This window comes from Nothoprocta perdicaria, unplaced genomic scaffold (assembly GCF_003342845.1).
Source record: "Nothoprocta perdicaria isolate Ctin4 unplaced genomic scaffold, notPer1 scaffold_78, whole genome shotgun sequence".
In the NCBI taxonomy this organism is placed as follows: Eukaryota; Metazoa; Chordata; class Aves; order Tinamiformes; family Tinamidae; genus Nothoprocta; species Nothoprocta perdicaria.
Genome location: NW_020456065.1, coordinates 1,490,339 through 1,512,540, shown reverse-complemented (window position 1 = coordinate 1,512,540; position 22,202 = coordinate 1,490,339). Strand labels below are relative to the sequence as shown.

Sequence of the window (22,202 nt, the reverse complement as noted above, 5' to 3'; positions counted from 1 at the left end):
AAAGAATGACACTCTGCCACATGAAAATCACACTGGCATCTGCAAAGTCGCTTCAGAAGTGGCTAAAGCATGAAGGATACCAAAAAAAAAAAAAAAAAAAAAAAAGTAGAATAGCTCTAGAATAGCTAAGGAACCAGAACAAAGGCAATTGATTAAAATTTTTAGGAAAAAATACACTTTATACAGAGAAAAAAATCTTCACTTTTGATATTGATAGATTTGCTAGTGTAGCTAACATATAAAAGAAAAAAAAGTACTAGAAAAGTCATAAAACTCTTGGTCTTGCCCTTCAGCAGTTCGAAGAGTGAGTGTCTGGGTTACCAAACCCTGGGTTCTGGCATTCTGACGGCCAGCAGGTCAGCACCACTTTCTCTCTCAGACATTTTTTTTCTTTTTTCTTTTTAACTTTGCCTTCTTTTTTACCATATTTGAATTTAAAAATCTAAAACTAATTCTCTGCTACACTGCTGCAATTTTAGAATGTTTTGCAATCAAATACACATGGACTCACATATTTTGTCTATCTTAAAAGGAGGTCACTCTTACRAGGTCAGACTTACAATGTCAGTGTTTAAAAAAGGGAGGAATGTCAGAAGTTGGCTTTTCACTGGCCCCTAATGTTTCCCTCTTTCGCATAAATACAGTACAGCTATAATTATGTGGTCATGTCCTTTTTTTTTTTTTCTCGTGGGATCTCTTCTTCATGGAGCTATTCAACTTTGATTTTTGTCTTATCGTCTTTATCCACTGCTGATTGAATTGCCAGGTCTTATTTAATTCATACCATTGAAGCCTTGCATTGAATAAAAAATTATTAGTTTGTCTCACAGGCTTAACTGTCATGTTCTCAACCATAGTATTTGGATGTTTCACAAATAATTCTGAACTTACTGTCACAATGATAAAAATGTGTCATTATCCTAACTTTACACAGAGGGAAATTGAATTGCAGAGATATTTAATGCTGATTAGACTTTCTGTATCAGATATACTCATTATATCGAGTACCTAATTTGAAACCTTAGGCTTTATTTATGTTTATTTTTATCAAAGGACTTAGCATTACTGCAACATCATGTGCTCAAAACACTTTTCCAGCTGACCCCAGCTGCAGTTTAGCACTTCTAGTCCCATTTTTTGGCATATTCAGAAAAATGAGGGTTCAATTGGTAGCCAAATGTGAAAAGTTCCCTAGCACTGTAGAGGAGATGTGTGTCATAAGCAGGAATGAAATCCCTGTCCACGGTGTGAGAACTAACTGGCATAGCCATGAAGGAAGAAGCCGTGTTCTTCCTACAGGCCCCTGTAACTCTGGTGCCTTCCAAGGCACTCTGTGCTTAACTCTGTGCTTAGCTGWCACAGTGGTCACAGAGGTGGTAATCTACACCTGGACCTAACTGGAGAGGACAGTGATCCCCATGATTTTAGAAGTTTATCACCAATCTTAGTCACATCCAGCATGGATTTTTGTCASTTACGATACATATTTGTCAAATATTTTGGCTCAGCTTGAATCTAGTTTATTTGGGTCCTCTCCTGCTATTAATGCCCCTCCGCGATGTGTTTACTGCCCATACAGGCCCATTACGCCCTCAGAGTCCCCTTTCTCCCCTCTTATTCCTCATTACCCATCACTTCCCTAAGGAGCTCTTCTCCAGTGCTGCCACRTTTCTGCTGCTTGGAAACCCTGACGAGCTACACCAGGAATTCTGGGGCAGTTAGACAGCAGGATAATTTATTTGCTTATGGCTTTTAATTTTTACGTGGACTTTTAACAAAGCACATTATTAAGGGCACCTGTCTTACRCCTTTCTCTGGTCCCTGTAGACCGGTAGGTGCTGGTGTTGTGGGCGCTTCCTGAGAGGGCTCAGCACGGTGCACGAGGCACCCTGCTCCAGGGGATGGCCGAGGGTGCTCGTGCAGCCTGGCGGGCCCGCGGGCCGCCATCTTGTGCTCCGAGCTGCCTTGAGACATTCCTGTGCCGTCCTCTTAGCGACTGAATAGCTCCACAGACGCRTTCAGCAGTTACCAAACCGGCCTCACGTTCAAATGGGATGTGTGCAGAGTTGAACGTTAAGGCAAAAAGAGTTTCCTGTTCCACAAAAATGGAGTGCTGTCATAGGTCTTACAGATACCTCCCTTACTATGTATGGAGAGGGAGAAACAGCTGCTTGCGTGAATTCTGGAGTAGTTCAGATTGTCACACGATTAGCAGTGTTCTCTCATCTTAATATTTAGCTCAGAGAACTGCAGTTTCTGTAGCAATGCTTAGTATTTKGTAAGAGAAAGTGACATACATTTACAAGAATAAAAGGAAGGGAATGCTTCTTCTGTACCTAGACATTAGTATTTTCTTTCATCAAATCACTGAGCCTGATTCTATAGCTCTACCTATCTAAATGTGAACGAGTACCAAACCAGGAGAGTTATGTGATGCTAAGCACAACTGAATACAAGTTTTTAACGCTAAGTGTATTTTTAGTGTCGTGTCATTGGAGTGACACAGCATTGCCACATAACAAACAAAGAACAATGGAGGCATGAGCGTTTTGCTATATATATTAGACTCCATGTTTGTGAGCATGTATGCACATATATACATATAGACACATATACATACATACTTGTATCTATGCATATACGTATGCATATGAAATAAATCTCCTTTGTTCCTCATGATGTCCCTGGCTAATCCATGTAACTATCTAAGAAAAGTGCTTTCTAGGCTAATGACAATGCTCCAACAACAATGAAATTAAGGACCTTGAGTAAGGACAGACCATGATCTTTCAGTAGCTTCCCAACGTTTTGACTCTAAGAAAGGCCCAGTTTATTTAACTTTGACATGGTTATTAGAAACAGCCTGGTTTCTGCTTGGTATTGACTAATACTCAATGTTCAATGTTTATGTGTGTATATATACATATGTATGTATATCAGTACGAAGAGTGTATCAGAAGTGTATCAAATAAATAGCACAGAGTAGAATACAATAGCAGTAGAGTCCWGAGTATGAACAGTGGCTTCTTCTCAGAGGGCTTTGTGGAACTTCTGGCCAGTCGTGCAGTTCTTCTCAGTGAGTTAGCAGTTCTGTTGCTGTTTATGCTGCGTCCTGCAAAACATTTTCCATCCGCTTTTTTAGCAACGTATGGTTGCTGTTCAGTTTAGTCAAATTTGAGATTTGCACGTCCTCCACTTGACAGCAATCAACAGATTTTAAAATTACARCAAACAGAACTGAAAGCTGTAAAGAACTTAACACTCCCTTTCCCATAAGTTAGACAGAAATCAGACTTCATTTTTTGATTATTAAACATCATAGCCATGTATTATAATTTAGGTTGAAATTCTGTATTACAAAGTAAATGAAAGAGTTCTTACAGAATTTTGTAGTAAACATGAGGTTCATAAAGTCTTCATGTCCGTAAAACATTTAATTAATGAAAGTCAAACATGGATAAAAACAATTTACTCTGATTTACAGACTCCCTTCATCTGGAAACAGCTGCTTAATGTTCTTCTTAAAAACACAGCTTGATTCTTTCGGTATTAACAAGCTATTATTGTGAGTTATATCCCTCTTTCAGTGCATAAATTCACTTAAAGTGAATGTAGAGAAGTTTATAAAATGCAAGCTTAATGTTGTTGTAACATATGTTGTAAGGTTTTTAACAGTGACAGTTTTGATGAAAGACATTTCTGCTATGCTCTCATAAATAAAGCTTTCTTGTTTGCCCTGCTTTTTAATGTCTTAAGAATCTGGGTCCCCTCTGAATGACTCAATAAACTGTATAACAAGGTTATAGGAAAAGCTGAATAGACCTTGGTTTCTGTTTTCAGTCTTAAATACATTTATTCTTACGAGTACTCAGACAAGCCTATCTCTAATTCTGAAATATCTTTGAGCTAGAGAACTGTCAAGAAGGAAGAGAAAATCCTACTTGTTGAATCTTAGCTGCAATACAGGAATTTACTAATCAGGCATTTATATGGCCATTTGTAAGGCATTTTCTGTGGCTCTTTTTTCTTTGACAGAGGCAGCTGTGTTTGATTTCCTTTTATGCATTAAACAGTTCTGACTATTTTTGCAAGATTAAACTGCAAATTCATGCAAGCATCACAGTAGCTCAAATCATTGTTTTTTGGGTTTTTTGTTTGTTTGTTTGTTCATTTGTTTCCCAAAGGAAAACGAAATATGTGCAGCTTTCCAATAGATTTTTTTTTTAAAGTTTCTCAGTGAAATTAAAATTCTGTTTATAGGCGTGAGAGGTCAGAATTTTTTAACTTTTGTATACAATCCCAGTCTTGAATAGCCTCCGGATGGCAACAAGTAACATAGAAGAGAAGAGCTTTCCACCCCTGTCTGATGGCAGGAGGGCATCACAGCCCCAGGATGCAGATAGACTGCTTAGGCGTCAGCGCAGGGAACAACACGTGTCCTTGGATGTTGTTTTCTCTGCATCTGCCTTATGTTTATTTTACTTCCCTGAGTATCTCATGAAATGATGAACTGCAAGCCAAGTAATGGACTAACTGAAAGCATACAAGGCATCTTCAAAGACTTGTCTTATTCTGAAAGGAATTTGTTTTGCCTTTCTTCTCAGATTTCAGCACTTCAGTAGCCAAAATGCCCTTGATAGGTTTACATGTAGTAAAGCCTTATGCCAAACTTCTCTTTTTATGATTTGTTGGAGGGGTARGGGTTTAGTTAATGCTTGAAGATGGTATATGTCATTATATATAACTGGAGTCAATAAAATAGGAAGAAATGTCATATAACAAATAACACAATCAGAATGTTCATTTAAAGAATATTTAATGCAGAGTGACTTGCAAGAAGGCAAGTGATTTTTAAATTCAACGATTTAAGTAACTGTTTATTTGTTCTTTTTCATAAATATTCCTGGTAAACTTTTTATTTTCTCTGTATACGTTTCAGTTTCACTTTGCTTATTGACATATTATTTAATGCTGTTCCTAGGTCGACCGCCAGTCCCAGTTTATCCAGGGCTATCGAGTAATGTATCGCCAAACATCTGGCCTCTCTGCTCCAGCTGTGTGGCAGAATTTGGAGGTCAAAGTCCCGACCGAGCGCAGTGCTGTCTTAGTCAACTTGAAAAAAGGGGTCACTTACGAAATTAAAGTCCGCCCTTATTTCAACGAATTCCAAGGAATGGACAGTGAATCCAAGTCTGCCCGGACCACTGAGGAAGGTCAGTAAAATGGTCAGAAGAAGCACCAGCCGTACACATCTAGTACTGGAAGTCAAATCAAGAATTATCGCTTTGGCTATTTTGTATACGCAATGGTTCAACTGCATTTCTTTCATATGATTTCTATTTGTTTGATACAAAATTCACACTAGAATTCAAGTTAATAGGCAGTTTTGTGGGCCAGGACAAGCACTCAGCTGGTCTGTCTCAGAGTCTTCTAGCTGATTCCTGCTCCTTATGTGTGAGAAGCGGCTCGGAGTCTTTCAAAACRTGTGTGGAGCGGCCATTCTTTTCTAACCAGTATTGTCACAATAAAGGATTTTGGTCTGGACTTTTAAAGTAGAACTAATACATGAAGTCTTGTACAGATGCTCATTTTGGTTTAAAAGGAACCAAATCACTCTGAAAGAGTGTAGATGAACAACCGAGCTCATCTGTTAGGACTAGAGAAAGACAATTTTTTTGCTGTTCTGAAGGACCTGCATTCGGAAGGGCATTGTGTTCTGCAGTTTCTCCTAGCACATCTTTCATGGAATTATTTAACCCTTAATWATTTAATAATTTAATCGTAAGTTCAGTCAGGTTCCTTAACGTCAGGTTGAAAGATTCCTTAACTTCACAAACCTACACCAAAATGTGCAAGTATTATTTTGCTTAGACATAAACTCTCTATAGCCATTTTTTCTTGAAAAGCAAAGAAGGTGAGTTTATCCTGGTCTCTTGGGAGTGTGCAAGAAACCTACCTATCTGTATAATACAGCCCATTCCCAGAGTCTGAGCCATCATCAGCTTTCCTGCTGTAAAAGTAGAAGGATGATCTTTATAGTGAGGGTTCATCTTATGGCTGKTCCATTGATTTCTTTCAGACTATGGGAAGGAAACACTGGTGAACTCTCAAAATGCTCAGATGCTTTTAGCAGGTTTTGAGTGCACTCTTTCTTATTGAAGTTACAATCTTAATGATTTACTGAGGTATCCTGAGGTTTCGGTTAGTGGTGATTGTCAAGTACTTTTTAATTCTAGAATAAAGTTGCACTTTTCACCTTCATTTGTTATGATTATTGCCCAACAAGCAAGTAAACATGAATATGACTTGATTGTTACCTCTACTTTACAGAAAAATTCAGTGTCCTGCAACTTGTATAAAAGCACATAGAAAACCAGCGTTCAAGTCAGGGTTAAAATTTAGGACTTCTTGGTTCAAATTCCTTTTTTTACTGACAGACTAAATCTGTGAGTAAAGAATAGCTTTGCAGCAGCTTGAAAAAAGCTTAAAAAAAMCCCAAAAGGATGAAAATTGAAAAGAAAAAGCTTTGTACCTTTCTTTTTACCTTTCTAAAAGTAAAAGGTAAGACTTTTCCCCTTCATAGTAGATTTTATTATTGTGCATTTTTAATTTTGTTGTTTGCTTTGTTCATCTTTCTCCTGCTAATAGTAAATTAAGAACAACTGAAAAAGCAAGAAGATTTGAAGATTTTGTACCTCCCATCTGTATCCCTAAAATGCTTGAGCAATAACATTTTCTTTTGTAACTCTCACCTGCTAGCAGTCCCTGTTAGGTGCTTTACATCTTTAATGACCACTTTTTTCATGTGGAATAACTTTCCATATAATGAAGACTTTAAAAAAAAYCTCTTGCCTACAGATATGTATAAATCACAGTCTCTGATCTGCTTTGTAGATTAATATAATCTTCAAGCAGACTTTTACAAGTATCTTTTTAATAAAGCAGAAGCCTATAACATGCAGTATTATCACTAGTCAAATGTCAGCTCCTGTAAATAATTCCTCATTCTTGAGTAATAACATTAAGTACCCCTATGAGAAAATTAGGAATTTTTGTAGATGCCATTCTGCAGAGATTTCCCTTAATTCTTCCAAGAAAATTACATTATCTTTGTAAYTTTATTGGTGTTCATACATTTTGAAAAATACCGTCAACCAAATGTATAAAGAATGTGGTTTGCTTCCCATCCTGTAGAGATGAATGTCAGCCTACTGAAAGGAATATTGCTCACTGTTTAGCCTTGGGCTCCATTTTGAAAATCAGCTTTTGAGATTGATATTTTTGTAAGTGTCTCAAAAAATGTATTTTTTTTAGAAAATAAGTTGTAAGGGTGACGTGGATATTGAAAGTCTTGCGCAACACCAAGGTGACTAACCCTGGTAAAGGCAAAGCACGAGCAAGAGGCGGTAGCAGCTTCTTGCTGGATTGAATTTTACATGGCATGTGACTTTGGAGGGCTACCTCTGCAAATCAATTTGGCTGCAGTTAGACTATTCCTCCGCATCCGGCATTTGTCACGATTCAGTATCCATTCATCTCCTGCCTCTTTGGCCTTGTGAAGGTAACAAATGGAATTCTGTTGGGCTGCGCCCGGGAAGGATGAGCGGCGATTTGGGTTCTTTCATATCTGTAAGAAGGAGCTGAGCACTGGAATAATTGACCTGTCAAGAAGCAGGCAAGGTGTTCTCCACAAGCCAGCAGCAGGGGAAATGAGAAAACGGTTTAAAAAATGTTATTTTTCAATGTGGTCTATTTAATAACTGCAGCAGTGTCAGACAAGTGGCTTAATTTATATCATGGTGCCAGCTTACAGAGTGATATTATCATAGAGCGAGGAGGCAGAACGATTCTATGCACGTGTCTTACCTATAGAAAGAAAGAGCAAAGTAGAATATTTAATTTAATAATTTTCACTTCCTGCTTGTTTTGGCTCTTTCTCTAAAGACGGATGATAATCTCATCAATTACATCTACTATTTTACATATCTTTTGGAATAACTTTGTGGAGTAGCCTTTTTTTTCTGTATTTTGTTTGACACTGTTTTGACAGGCAAAAATCTGATGGTCAGTAATGGAGATCTTCTTAGTTTTTATCAGCAGTGTCTATTCCTGCTTACCTTAGTGCTTAAAATGAGATTTCCGTTGCATTCATCATTTGCAATTTATGTGTCACTTCAAAATTACTCTTTATCTTCCGAGAAACATAAAGACACATTAATAGAATGTTAACCAAAATATTTGTGCATTTCAAATGCAAATACAAGTGAGGACAGTGTGTTTTTCTTTAAATATTAGATTAAACAGTTCATTTTTACATATTCTTTAGCATTTACTTTGCTCGCTCTGGCACTCTCTCACTCTGTCTGTTTCTAGATGTGTGTATATAAGGAATTATATTCCTGAGTGCCCTTTATGTTTCTGTGCGAGGATGAAAGTGAATACATTTCTCCAAGACATTCTGTATTATTTAAAAACCCAAATGAGTTACAGTGTTAAGCCTCGCCATTTTCAGACTATTTTATTGTAAAATGTTGCTTTCATTAGTACAGCACACTCACATTTATTCACGCTTTTCTTGTTATTGAATAACTTGAAGAATTTTTTTAATGCCATTTCTTTTTTTACTGTGTGGCAATCTTTTCTCTTTGCCATTAAATGCACACTCCAGCCATTCTCTTCACCGGTTTTACACTTTGCACAATTGCAAGGAGCAGGCAGAGACCACCTTTGTGTTCCTCCCCTGAGCTGGCTCCGTAGAGCCCAGTGCCCACCGCAGAGCTCCATTTGTTCTGTCTAGTGCCCTGCTTTTCTGCATCACCCAAGCCACAAGGACTCCACCTACCACTGTTTGCTCTGCAGCTGAACCTGCATCTGAAAATGCTGCTGTCAGAGTGTGCAGCCTTCCTGGGCAGTCCCGCATATACCATCCTTCACAAAACCCTTTTTTTTGTTGTTTTTTTTTRCATAGGGTTATAGGCCCATTTYGTTAAACAAGGTAATTCCTGCGACAGGCTGCTCCAGCTCTTTAAGATTATCAGAGGATTTGAGCTCAGATTCTCGTGCCTGTGCCAGCTCAAATGCTGAGAAGTGTCCAAGGTGGGAACACAGCCAGTCTCAAGGAGAGCACAGGAAGAAACAAGGAAAGCTGTAATGGCTTGGGAAGCTTGAATGCTCTTGTATCTGGCTGTGTTAAACTTGACAGACATTAATACGAACRAGTCACTGATTCTTGGTTTACTTTTTGGAGAAGCATAGTCCAAGGGTGTTCACACAACCAGGGACACCTATTAGAGCTAAGACCAGAGTCTTGGCACCCTCAGAATTTAGCAATTAAACAGTTCTCTGTGGGTGGGATACTCCACACTAAGGGATTGACATTAGGAAGGCGCGACCCGCAGTGTGAGATGTGAGAACCAGAGGATTATCAAATTAGATTTGAAGACAGGGCAGGGCATAGTAAATATTTTAGGCTCTGGTTCAAGATCTGCTACGGTTCTTTGAAATAAGCATCTGTATTTCATATTAGAAATGTTTTAACATTGTATTAGAAGTGATGACGAATAAGAATAAAAAGTTAGGAGGAGATCTACATTCAAAAGATATCATCCCAGGAGAGAACATCTCTGAGGTTCAGCTTGCTGGGCTTTTGTAAAGTGTCCTGGAGAGATATCACTATAAGCTTTCCTTATCAGTCTTTACATTTGCAGGCTCTGTATATTGGTTTTGTTGAAGACTAGATAGATGCACTAGGATAGACCTTAGGTCCAATGCAGTGCAGTTGTCCCCATTAACAGTGTTTTTTCCCGGATGCCTATCTTAAGATGTCAGCAATGTCGAGTTGGTAGGCACTAGTTCAGAAGGGTAGTGGAAAAGGGACACCGCAAAGCCCTTGAATACCTTGGAGTGGCCGAGGGGGGACGAATACCACAGTGTGTGTGCTCTGGCAGCTATAGCTGGGGTGGGAGAGCCCCCGCGTGGAGAGGCAGCAGATGCWCACAGGGGGGACTATTTCTTTCATTATCCGTGCTGAGCTGTTGCATCCCTTCCCAACCAAGAGGTTCTCAGCCAAGGGGAGCACCCTGCTGCTGGTGTCGCTGCGAGGGGGGCTTTGCCAGCACAGCCCTCATCACTGATGGCTCTGATCGTGTTCACACTTGCAGCCAGCGTAGCTGTGCCTKCAAACCTTTGCTCTGTAGGTTGAGGTTGGCCTTGATGTTCAGTGACCAGCAAAACAGCAGTGGACGGCAGAGTAGACATTAAAGAAAAAGGAAGAGTGGCCAAGGGAAAAGAGGCCATAAACATGTATGTGTGCAATACGGCCTAATTTATCACCTGCCCTATTCAGTGGCATCTAGTGCAAAGCCCTAAATACGTCAACTTCACCCCACCCCCCCCAGGAGTTACAAGATTTTATGTTTTAATCTCCTAAGTTAATGTGTTTTTGGAGGACAAATAAAAACAAAAATCCTCCAACATCTACTGCTGTGCATTCTTATTAGATGGTGTGGAGAAAAAAGAATTGAAACTCTTTCCAGGGCAGGCGAAGCAGCCTCACGTTAGGACTCCGTTGTTCTATCCATAACTAACCATGCATATTAAAGAAAACAAATGCACGTCTAAGAATAATTCCAATGCAAAATCAAGACACACTTTCTATAAATGAGGAGTGATTTGTATTGATTCTCCATTGCCACAAATTCTGCATTTTCATTCAGAGCTATGCTTCTCTTCAGAAAGCCATTTTTCAAAATTGTCAGTGCCTGACAAAATATGCATACCTAGGCCTGCAGGGAGTGTGAACTTTGTATATTCTCTCCTTGCTCTTGCACTGTTTCAGCAAAATTCCTGCTCTAGCAAGTGGTTTAATGTCTTGCTTCTGTTTGTTCTCTGGTGTAGCTCCAAGTGCGCCTCCTCAGTCTGTTACTGTCCTGACAGTTGGCAACCACAACAGCACAAGCATCAGCATCTCTTGGGATCCTCCACCTCCAGATCACCAAAACGGAGTCATCCAGGAGTATAAGGTACGAAGGATGTTTAATGGGAGGGGTGTGAGGTTAAGGAAACTGCCTGCTGGAATTACAGAATAGTGGTGGTGTTTATGGACCACCATAAGAGTTTCGAGTTYGGGGTTTTTTTCCATTGTAGGTGGTAGTTTATTACATTAAAAGCAAAAATATCTTAAGCTTGATCTGGAATAGAGCTCTGATTGGCAGCTAGTTTATGATATTTCTCTTTCTTTCTTTTCCTTGCTTTGGAAAGAGGAGAATTTTGAGGTGGGCAGATGTGTTTGTTGTTGTTGTTGCTTTTTGTTAAAAGCTTCTCTAATCTCAAGATAGTATCTTAGAGTTTCTTCAGCCTGGCAGAAGAGTTGTCAGGAAAGATCCTTCTCCTGTCCTCTGCAAAAATAATATTCAAAATACTTCAAGGTAGAAATCATTAATTGTAGCACTGGGAGAATCCAGATCTTCTGAGTTCTATCTTGGTCAAGATTCACAGCTAGATTGCTTACTCAGAGGAATAGGTTGGATCCCATACTATATAAGGGTTTATTATATCAGTGCTTCCTACATTGCTTGTCTTTTCTTCTCCTCTGTTGCTAAGATGGCTCAAAGTTTCCTCTGCTTATGTACCTTGAATTTTGCTCTAGTCTACTTTGCTAGTGGAGCCAGTAGGCTCATTTTTGCACACCTGTATTTTCACAACCTGGAAATATCACAGTGTTCCTTCTGGGCGGTCGGGAGTAGGAAGAGGAAGGGCAGTCTAGGTGTCAGCATTGTCACAGGGTTGTAGCTATGGAACACACTGTTGGTTAATACACTGACTATGGTCAATTTGTATATCCAGCATGAAATCATTAGTTCAAATAGAAAAGTTTCCTTGACAATTCTGCAAAGGGTAAAAATGGCAGTGTTAGCTTTTTGGGTTACAGTTGATTATTTCACACAGAAAGATGTAATTTATTCTTCCATATCATGTGGGAACATAACATCAGGAAAGGAGAAAGTGCTTGGCTTTTAAATGAACTTATGCTGTAACTTCTTGTAGGTTATCATTAGTTCAGATGGCTGTAGTAAGTGCTCACAATATTTATGTGTAGCATAGCGCTTCTTTTGCTCCACTTTTAGTCAATATCAAGATTTATTAATCCCAATATTTTATTAACCTCATTTTCACATAATTTAGTAATTATCTTTTGTCTTGATTCCTCTTCATACCAATTTCAGTGTAAGTCAATATTAAACATCAATTCCATCATAATCTCAGTTTTCTGCGTATTCTGATTTCATAACTGTATAGTTAAAGTCGGGAAATCATGTAGTTCAAACATTACATAATGACCTTACTAGTGTAAATATTTTGTACGTGCTTAGTAGAAACCAAGGTTTTCAAAGAAGAGTTTTCATACTTAAATATGCTATTTGATTTTTAAAAGAAGGTGAACACTAAGTCATTTCAAAATCATCAATTTCAAAATCATCTGATTTTGAAAATGAAGAATAAAAATAATTCCATTACCCACATATATTTCTCTAGTCAAGTCCTATAATATTGCTGTATTTTGAAATTCATATGCCTAGAAGCCATATGAATATATGAAGGCATATCTTCTCTTACCTACAATAATAGTACTTAAGTCATTACAACATACTAAAGACAGATCTTCTGTGTGGTTTTGGCACCTTATAATTTGACATAGGTGGAAATATGGAGCCTAAGTATATACACAGGCCTGCAAGTAAGATCTACTTGTGGTTAGGTGAGTCAAAGTTTCTTTTGTGCTCCCAATTTCCCTTCATGACTCATAGAGAAGAGATCGGATGTGATAAAACTCTGAGCATGATCAAAAACAAGGATAATGAGAACATTATTGTTGGAAAGACACATCAATTGGTTGCTGATTGTAGTTCCTCCAAGACTTCCTTCTGCCATTAGACTTACGAAGTGCACATATGATACCTCTATGTATTGATTTCCATGCATAGAGTGGTTCTAAATGCCTTCTTTAATAATACAAAAGMGCCATGTTCAGGTAGCATTAACTGAAGACGAATCCTTAAAACATCTTAGTCCTGAAAYGTCTCAAGAAATGCAGGAGAGCCCTCTGAAATGATGCACCATTCTCATCACAAAATACTGATTCAGACAAAAGAGTACTTTGTGTTTGTTGAATTAGACACAGAATGAGTCAGGAACTGAAATCTAAATTTCTGAACAACATCAACAATGATAGCAGCGATAGTAAAAAGCGGGTCGGTACTTAGGCAAGTCCAAAATAAGTGAGTGTCCTGCAGTACCTTGGTACGTCACRTCTATGCACTGTTGTTTATGAGTATGAAGAATTTCATCTTTTCTAACACATCAACTTTTGTCCCAGATCTGGTGCCTAGGGAATGAGACTCGGTTTCACGTCAACAAAACGGTGGACGCCGCCATTCGCTCGGTGGTTATAGGCGGCCTGTACCCAGGCATTCAGTACCGCGTGGAGGTGGCCGCAAGCACCAGTGCAGGCGTGGGAGTCAAGAGCGAACCGCAACCCATCATCATTGGTAAGTGATTGTCCTGTTCCTTCGTTTGGCTTGCTTAGTCACTCAGAAATGCTCTGTGAAACCACAGGCAGAAGCATGAAAGCCTGTGGAGCAAAAGACAAGGTCCAAGTTGAATTGAGGCGGTAGCTTTTGATGTCCTGCTGATGTTGGGTCATCTGTGTGTGCAGAACCCGCACAGGACGCAGTGAAATAGTTCCTTTTCTTGCTGAGACATATTAGAAATGCAGCTTATCAGTGAAACTAATTTAATTCTTTCTAATGAATTTGCCATTTCTGCAATTTGGCAGATGTATGGAACTAGCAACTAGAGCTCCCTTTTCCGCCTGTTAAAAAACCTGTAGGAATGCTTTGCTTACACCATTGGTGCCTAAGGCTCTATTTACAGCTGATTTTATGAACATTTGAAGTCAGTATTTCTCTGCTATGCCAAGCAGATGAGCTTCCTCTGTCAAAGAATAAGTGGCCTCTATTCCAAATAGAGAGCAAAGGTGGTATTACTATCTCTTGCTTTGAAAGGACTGTTTCTTATTAGTGGTTTCCATACTGGATTAATTTCCTGACCTGAGGGAAGCATAGATTCAATTCCTACTGAAATTCTTTTTGAGTATAAATTACGAATGCAGAAACAATATTGGAAGGGTGGGACCAAGAGAAAAGTAACCCTATTTAGTAAAACTGACAGGAGCTGGGCATAGCAGCACCTCTTCAGAGTGCCTAAGACTGGAATTCGGTTACATCTGTCTCTATGATCAAATTTAATTATGGCTTCATTATATTTTTTTACTGCTGTCATATGGATATTTTGTTGCTATTAAATATTTTCTTTTCTAGAAATCATTATCAACAAAATGTCTCAGAAATAAACTATTCTACTATGGGTAGGCTTTTACGAAAGGCTTGACCCTAGACATTGCTTAAGTGTTTAATGATGTTCAGGATCTCCATGTATCATGATATTTAGATATTCCAATGTATTCSTCCCTTGTAGCAGAACTAGGGGTACACCAATTTTGGATATATTGTTCCTGAAGAGGGAAATACAAGGGCAGAGATAAAGACAGCTTTGATTTTAGAAAGAGGGAATCGCAGAAACTCCAAAAAAAAAGAGAGAGGAAAAGAAGTGTTCTAGAACTGAAAGCAATAAATTGATTTTGGAAAAGGAAGGGAACCTGTCCTCTAAAGACCTGCGTTTTGGGCCTTTGTGTAAATAACTTATGATGTGATATTAGTCTGTCTTTGCATTCACTTTGATCAGAGTTACTCAGCTTGCCAGAGTACTGCTGAAAGGAGCCCATCCAGCTAGATGCTAAACACACTGGTCTTGTTCCAGCAAAGCACTTAAGCGCGTTCCGTTTTAAGCATGTGAGTAGTCTCGTGTCACTTAACTTGTTGTGAGTTAAACTTGCACTAAAGTGCTTTGCTGGATGATTGCCAGAATGCTCAGCCCCTTATCTGGATATAGCCCTCCATCCTGTCTGTTTGCTTACAAAAACTGGATGACATAATCAGGAATTAAATCTGTAGAGATCTGTGTTGTTACATGAAGGAGGAAAGGGGCACTAAGGTGCAAATATAACAAATAAATTAAAAAAAAAATTAAAAAAGCAGGTATTTGGCATTTAGAAACTTAATTTTGCCCTGTTAAACTCAAGGTGATATTTATTTGTTCCTTTAATGATTGCAGAACGTCTGCCTTAACAAGTCTGCCTGATAGCATCTCTGCACATTTACAGTCCTTTACATGAAAGTAATTAATAGAGTCTCTTCTGTTTGGCTCRAGTTTCTGTTCTCTTTTCGTTTTTCCCTTTTGGGAGCACAGAGCTGGATGTGATTACTGCTTGTACGGTCTATGTCTGCCTATTCTGTAGATTCCAGCTTTCTGTTGCTTCTGAGCCATAAGTGCTGGCTAGTTCCTCTGGTTGGTAAAGGCGACACAGTTCAGGTGATACAAYTGCTGAAAATGTGAGTTGGTACCACTTGACATTTGACTAAGAATCAAAAATACAATACAAGAAAACAGAATTCTTATGCAGTTAAAATATAACGATGTGGCTTAAAAATCAGGTAATGAATAAACCTCGACACATAATCACGAATGGGAAAAACATCGTCAAGTGGTTGTACTGTAATGGAGTCCCACCTGGCTTGGTGCCTCGCTGTACAATTTAACAGCTTGCAARGAGAATGAGCAACTGCAGCAAGGCTTAAGTGTGGAAAGAGCAGGGCGGCGATGAAGAACAACTGAGACTTCTTGCTAGACAGTGTGGCTTCCATTGTCACAAAACGTAGAGTCCAGGGTGGAAGAAAAACCACATCCTTTCTTCTTATGGTATAGGAGACTCTCAGYGGTGGCCAGTGACAGGACAAGGGGCAATGGGTCTAAGTTGAAACCCAGGCAGTTCCATCTCCAGGTGAGGAGGAACTTCTTCCCTGTGAGGGTGACAGAGCCCTGGAACAGGCTGCCCAGGGAGGGCAGATCTTCCAAACCCGCCTGGATGCCGCCCTGTGCCCCGTGCTCTGGGTGTCCCTGCTGGAGCAGGGGGTTGGACTGGATGATCTCTAGGGGTCCCTTCCAACCTCRACCATCCTGGGATTCTGTGATTCTGTGAGACGTTAAGAAGTTCCTCTGAAGACAGCTAATGTTCATCATCTACTGAGTTCCCGGATCAGCTCTAGATAGCAAGCTGATGCAAGTCCAGAAAGCAAAAGGCAGGAGACTGTTGAGTGATAGCAAGTATATTGTTTCTTTAGTTGGGAATTGTGTGACTCAGCAGAGTACTTTAAGCAAGATGTTAAAAACATATGTAGAAGGATCAAGGAGAATCAAGACTAAAATTGTTCTGATCACTGTTGATACGGAAGGCAGGAAACAAAATTGGAGATAGCAATGTTGTTTCTGTTACTTCTCTTGATCAATTGGCCTGTTCCTGCTTACATTCCATCATTGCCATAATAATATGAGGAACAGCTGCAAACTTTCACAGTAATAGGTACGATTGAATCTGATGTGTCTAATTAATTTTTGGTCCGACAAATGAGTTTTGTTCTTCGTTACTCTCCAATGGGAGGAAGACATTATATTTCATTATGTTTTTGTCTTCAGGAACAATGGAGCGTTACAGGTCACACACATCCCTTGTCTGTGTTCTAATTAGTTGAACTGACAGCATTGTTACAGAAACACCTGCACTGTATGAAATAGTACCCTGGTACCTTGGGTGACATACACACCACTTCTGATCAAATATTACCTAAAGAAATACAAAATTCATGTCATTTACTTGCCCAAAATCCTATGATTGTATTAATTTTACTCAACTTCAGTGGGTAACATTCTTCWCGTATTCAGTTGTCGCTCGGCCCCTGAAATCACCAAGCATATGTTATTGTGACATTTAAATGAATTATTACTTTTGCACGGGTAATTACTAGGCGCTGGGAGGGTAGAGCAAACACCAGGCTGCTAACTTTAGAAGGCAATTTGGAGACAGATTGTACCTTCCCCCAGAAGAGCCCTTGGGAGATTACAAAGTCCACTGAAACCTCTCTCCGGGCTCTCTGCCCTTTGTTCCCAAACCCGCCATTCACAGACGACCAGTTTTTGACCTCAGAATAAACCCGGGATCTTCAGCACCRCGACATGTTGCAGTCTTCAGCAGGAGGCCCTCGCTCTTCCCTTGAGTGCGGGCGGATCCGCTGCTGAAGCCGGTGTCTCCCAAGCCCTTCCTCCCTCCCTCCCGCCTCGGCCCCAGGCCCGCGCTGCCACGTCGCAGGGTGGACCCTGCCTGTTTGCTCAGCCTTCCTGCCGCGGGTGCCCGGCCTCCAAAGGGCGCCGAAATTAACTGACAGTTAATGCCAATTAGAGCTACATCAACTCCCATGCTGATTTCTATTAGAAAATCGATGGTGTGCTTAGAAGAGCTTGCCACAGAGTGCTTCTTTCCATTAGCTGTACCCTCAGCACCTCCTCCTTTTGCACGGGGCTGCACCTATAGAGTGTTTCTACGGGCGATGAGGAAAGGGCAAATCCTGCAAAGGAGCCGCCTCTGCCTCCCCTCTTTCCCTTGCTCCCTGGATTTTAATGTCTCTTCCTACATCAGGGTGGAAGCTGTTGGGCTTTTCGTAGCTGGCGGGAGGAAATGGGAGTGCTTTGGTTGGAGAGGACTGCAGCAACTGCTTCCCTGTGCCCYGTGCTCCAGGTGTCCCTGCTGGTTGGACTAGAGGTGCCTTCCAACCTCAGCCRTCCTGTGATGCTGAGACCCACCTGGCCCTGATGCTGGTAAAGCTAAGCAGCGTGACCCAGTGTAGACCCAAGTCTTCAGGCTGCCTCACAGTACGYGGGCAGCGAGGGCGGCTCTGTGGGAAGGGCTCGGCGTGCCGGAGGGCTGCCCTGCTCCTGGAGCGGAGCTGCTGAACCCAAGCCAAGCTCTCGCGCGGCTTCAGCAGCTTGTCTGCAAAAGCAGACGGTCATCATGACTAAATATTGACGGGCTGATGAAAGAGGGAAAGCTTAATAAAATCACAGAGATGATTAACAGTGTTACAGCAGTGTAATGCACTGTGTTTCTTCCGGAGTTGCTTGATCCAGCTCCGAGCTCCATGGAGGACGTGTGGATAGCTGCCCCTTCACCGGGGCGCTGCCGTGACAGACACGATCCCCAGTGTGCATCAGCAAAGGTGCCCTCAGCGAAACTTCTGGGCTTAATTCTTACCCACAACTTGATTTAGATTCTTGGTCTGCTGTGAAGAGCCCTTCCTGGAAATAGAATGGATAGCATGGATAGCATCCGGCTTCTCTCTCCTGTATCTGCTTTAGCAAATGACCTTGTTTGTTTGCTTTAGAGCAGAGCCCAGCATGCTGACACAGCGGCAGTTTTGCTTCAATAAGTGACTAGTAAATTTAACCATTGCTGAATTATACAAGAGGAATACATGCATTTTCACGGCAGGGTGTTATTCTACAATATTTTAAACAATTTCCTCCAAATGACCTTTTCAGTGCTTTATCCCCACTTACATATTCTGTTACCTCCATGTGTGATGCGCTCTCCTAACTGAGAATCATGGTATTTGCGTGTTTTTTCTCCTCAGTAGACTCGCGACTCCTGGGGCTTAAAATCTGTCTTCTACATTTATACAGGCATCCGATAATATGGCATCTGCACTTTGAAGATTYGGCTGAATAAATCCTTTTTACCCTAAATGATGGCTAGTTCCCTCACTAGATACACACATAGATAGTTTACGATATGAAATGTAYATAGAATCACACTGCACATGTAGAACATATACATATAGAAATRTTCCATATTTCCTACCTTTAAAATCAACTAGGGTGTTTACAGGGGAGGTTTGAACTAGAAACTTTTCTGTTCTGGTTCTGTATGCTTTATATTTCCTGAATTTCTGTCCACAGTTTTTATGGGCATTTGTTTTCAAGCCAGACACTAAGATTATTTTTTTAGAAAAATTCCTTTTGGAGAAAGAAGGAGGAAAACAAGCAAACAAAAAACAGTGGGAACATCTGCTGAAATTCAATGTTTTCTGCACTGCTCGCCACAATTGAGATAGTATGGTATACTGTTAGTTTTGTTGCATGCCACTTAAATTGGTATTCCATGTATCATAATTATTTCTTCTAGGTTATGTTAAGAATTTTTCACACCCATTTTGGGTGAAAAATAGCATAATTTKTTACTGTGTTTTCTTAGAAATTTAATTATATCTAAGTTATTTTCTCTTTTTTTTATCAATTAGTGTACTGAGGATCCATACTGATTATTTTCTCCATGAAATATTTTTTTAATGCATCTTTTGCCAAATTAAATATATATTTTTTTTAATTTTAAGTTTGGAAGCTCTGGCATGCAGCCAGAGCATCTGTGCATTTACACAGATAATGTGTAAATGAGAACATTTGACATTCCAGCAATGAARGAATTGCTCATTTTGGGAAAAAATTATTAGTTACTTGATACATTTCTTGAAGTTCTATGCCTCAAATCCATTGTATGATGCTTGTGAAATTCATGAAGTATGAAGTTCATTCTGTGCTGCCAGTAATTATGTAAAAAGATACATATGTATAATATTAAAAGATTTTGGATTGTGATCTACTAGGTTAGTGGGGACAATGCTATAGAGCTGTCTTTTCAAATACATGTTTCCAAAACTGCAGTGATTTATGGGTTCCTTTGCTAGAAATGCGGCTTTTCCGGTGTGCATCAGTACCATGTGAAGCTGCCCAAGAGTGGCTGCTCCTTTAGAAGCCGTAACTGCTTCTTAATTTTCATTTGCAGTACCTGGTTCCTCGTTGTGTTACAGCGCTCCTAATAAGGATGTTCTCCTGGCTTTCTTTTGGACAGGAAGTCGTAATGAAGTTGTCATCACCGAGAACAACAACAGCATAACGGAGCAGATCACGGATGTTGTCAAACAGCCCGCCTTCATAGCTGGCATCGGTGGTGCCTGCTGGGTCATTCTGATGGGCTTCAGCATCTGGCTCTACTGGCGCAGGAAGAAGAGGAAGGGCCTTAGCAATTACGCTGGTAAGAGCAGTGACTGTTTGTTMCCATCTCGTCAGGTTCTGTCACGAAGAGCACAGGTGCTGCTGCTGCACCTGTCCGAAAGCCACCATGACCTTAAAACAGAGGTGGACGGGGTGAATTGCGTATGCTTGTTATAAGTGTATGCTGTGAAAAGCCCGGTGTATGAGAAGCTTTAAATGCATTGCTCGGAACCGCATTTCATCATTGCCATAAGACAGTCTTTATTTTCACATCTGCAACACATTTAGCATTAAAAAACGTACGAAGAGGGTTGACTGTTCCTCTGATTCTTTGTGTGGAAGGCACTCTGTTCGTGGTCCTGCTTGAGCATAGGGGTTAGCCTAAAGCCTTACATGAAAAGTTAAAAAGAGTATTTAATCTTCTCCTTTTTCATGCCTGTGCATTTCCCTATTTTTTGAACCACATGCATGGGAAACAAACTGAGATGCTTCACCACCAACTCCATACATGAAACTGCAGGAGGAGAAAATGATGTWTTAGCCAAAAAGGACTGGTCAAGTTTTCCAGTGACAGAGCCATAGGAAGCTTTGTGTTGGAGGTGCAGCTGCTTGGAGCTGCCTTACAGTGCGATGCCCTTTTGCACAAAGCCTGTTGCTCCAAATTACATTTAGAAAACCACAGTTGGAAAAGCAAGTACATCCACCATATGAAAATTTTTCTTCCTCACTCTCCAAAACTTTTTGTTCTATGATTATTCAGTGCTTCAGGATTCTTACAGATATTTAAGCAGTCAGATGAATATAGCATTACCAAAAAAATGGGATGCTCTAAAACCTAATTTAAATATGAAAAATCTCTTCTTCAAACACTGGGACAGTTTCTCATGTAGTTCTTATTATACAATACATTTAATAAGAGAAAGCATTTTCTGTTTGAGCAAGACTTGCACATTTGAGTTTTCAGTATGTTTGCTTTTGGCACTGTATCAGTCTATGTCATACCAGTATTCTGCTGCTTTGCAAGTCATTGCATGAATGGGAAGACACAGTTTCCCCGTGTTGCTGGGGATCTGTCATTAATCTTTCTATTGCCAAAACCCAATAGTCCTGCCCTATTCTAATCCACATAGACCTGACTCTTCCTAACCCTGGCTTTAGCCCCATCGGACCTCTCAGTGTCCTCACTGGGTTCACTGCCCTAAAGAAAGCAATTCAGTTTCGGAGGCTTTTGTTGTTGTTGTTKTTTAATCCTAGTCTTTCCTCTGCTCTGTTAGTTTTCTGATTAGTGAAGGTGAAAGCGTGGTGAAAGAATGGAGAAAATAAATTTTCCAATGGCAATAGGCTCTTAGATTGCCTCAGTTTACTGTGGAGCATCATCTTGAGTGACCATGTAGCTTATATCATTCATAGGTTCTGCTTTTTGACAAAGTGGTTTTTTTTTAATTCCTTTAACAGCAGTGACAACTTTTACTCTAGGAGGTGGTATTAATCCAGAAGCTAATATATATCATATGTACCTCCACATGTGCCTCCACATGTGCTTATATGATCCCCAGATTCTTTATATTAAGAGTTAGGCTAGTATTCCTCTTCAAACACTGTCATATGCATTGGATACAAACTAAGATTATGCTCCCTCCCTCCCCCATTTCTTTTTTTTTTAGGGTTTTTTTTTTTTAACTTTGGGAGCAAAGTCTTTAACACATTAAAATGCGTAGCTGTAAATGATACKAATAGTTATTGTAAATGGTTGTAATAGTCATTGTAAACAGTGTGTCTCCTGCAACTCGTTACTTCTCATGGTGTTTGCTGCATCATCTACTTGTAGTGTGAACGTTGCATCATGACAGATTTTCCATTATCAGAATTGCAAAATCCTGAAGGCTTTCTGCAAAGAAAGCTCGTAGGAGATTGTATTTCGGAATTCATCCTTATGTTTACATTTTGGAGAAGAGCATGTCCTCAGCTGTGACTGTCATAATTCACTGCTCACCTTCCCACCTGTCATTTCTCATGGGCTGCTGGCTGGTTAGTACTTAAAGCTCAAATRTTGTGTCCTGCATATGATATTAACCCCTGACTGAGAGAATTCGGAGGAAACTCATGCCCTGCAATTAGCGCTTTTTACCAGGGTCTGTAACTCACAA

The 22,202-nt window shown here is 40.1% G+C and overlaps 1 protein-coding gene across 1 annotated transcript in view; it reads left to right on the top strand.

The window, feature by feature from the left end:
* ROBO2 (roundabout guidance receptor 2) overlaps positions 1–22,202 on the top strand; it is a 141,815-nt gene that overhangs the window by 63,573 nt on the left and 56,040 nt on the right. The window contains exons 12-15 of the mRNA XM_026051649.1: positions 4,982–5,213; positions 10,897–11,021; positions 13,376–13,547; positions 19,913–20,095. Of these exons, the coding sequence (XP_025907434.1) occupies positions 4,982–5,213; positions 10,897–11,021; positions 13,376–13,547; positions 19,913–20,095 (712 nt within the window). The remainder of the gene's footprint in view (positions 1–4,981; positions 5,214–10,896; positions 11,022–13,375; positions 13,548–19,912; positions 20,096–22,202) is intronic.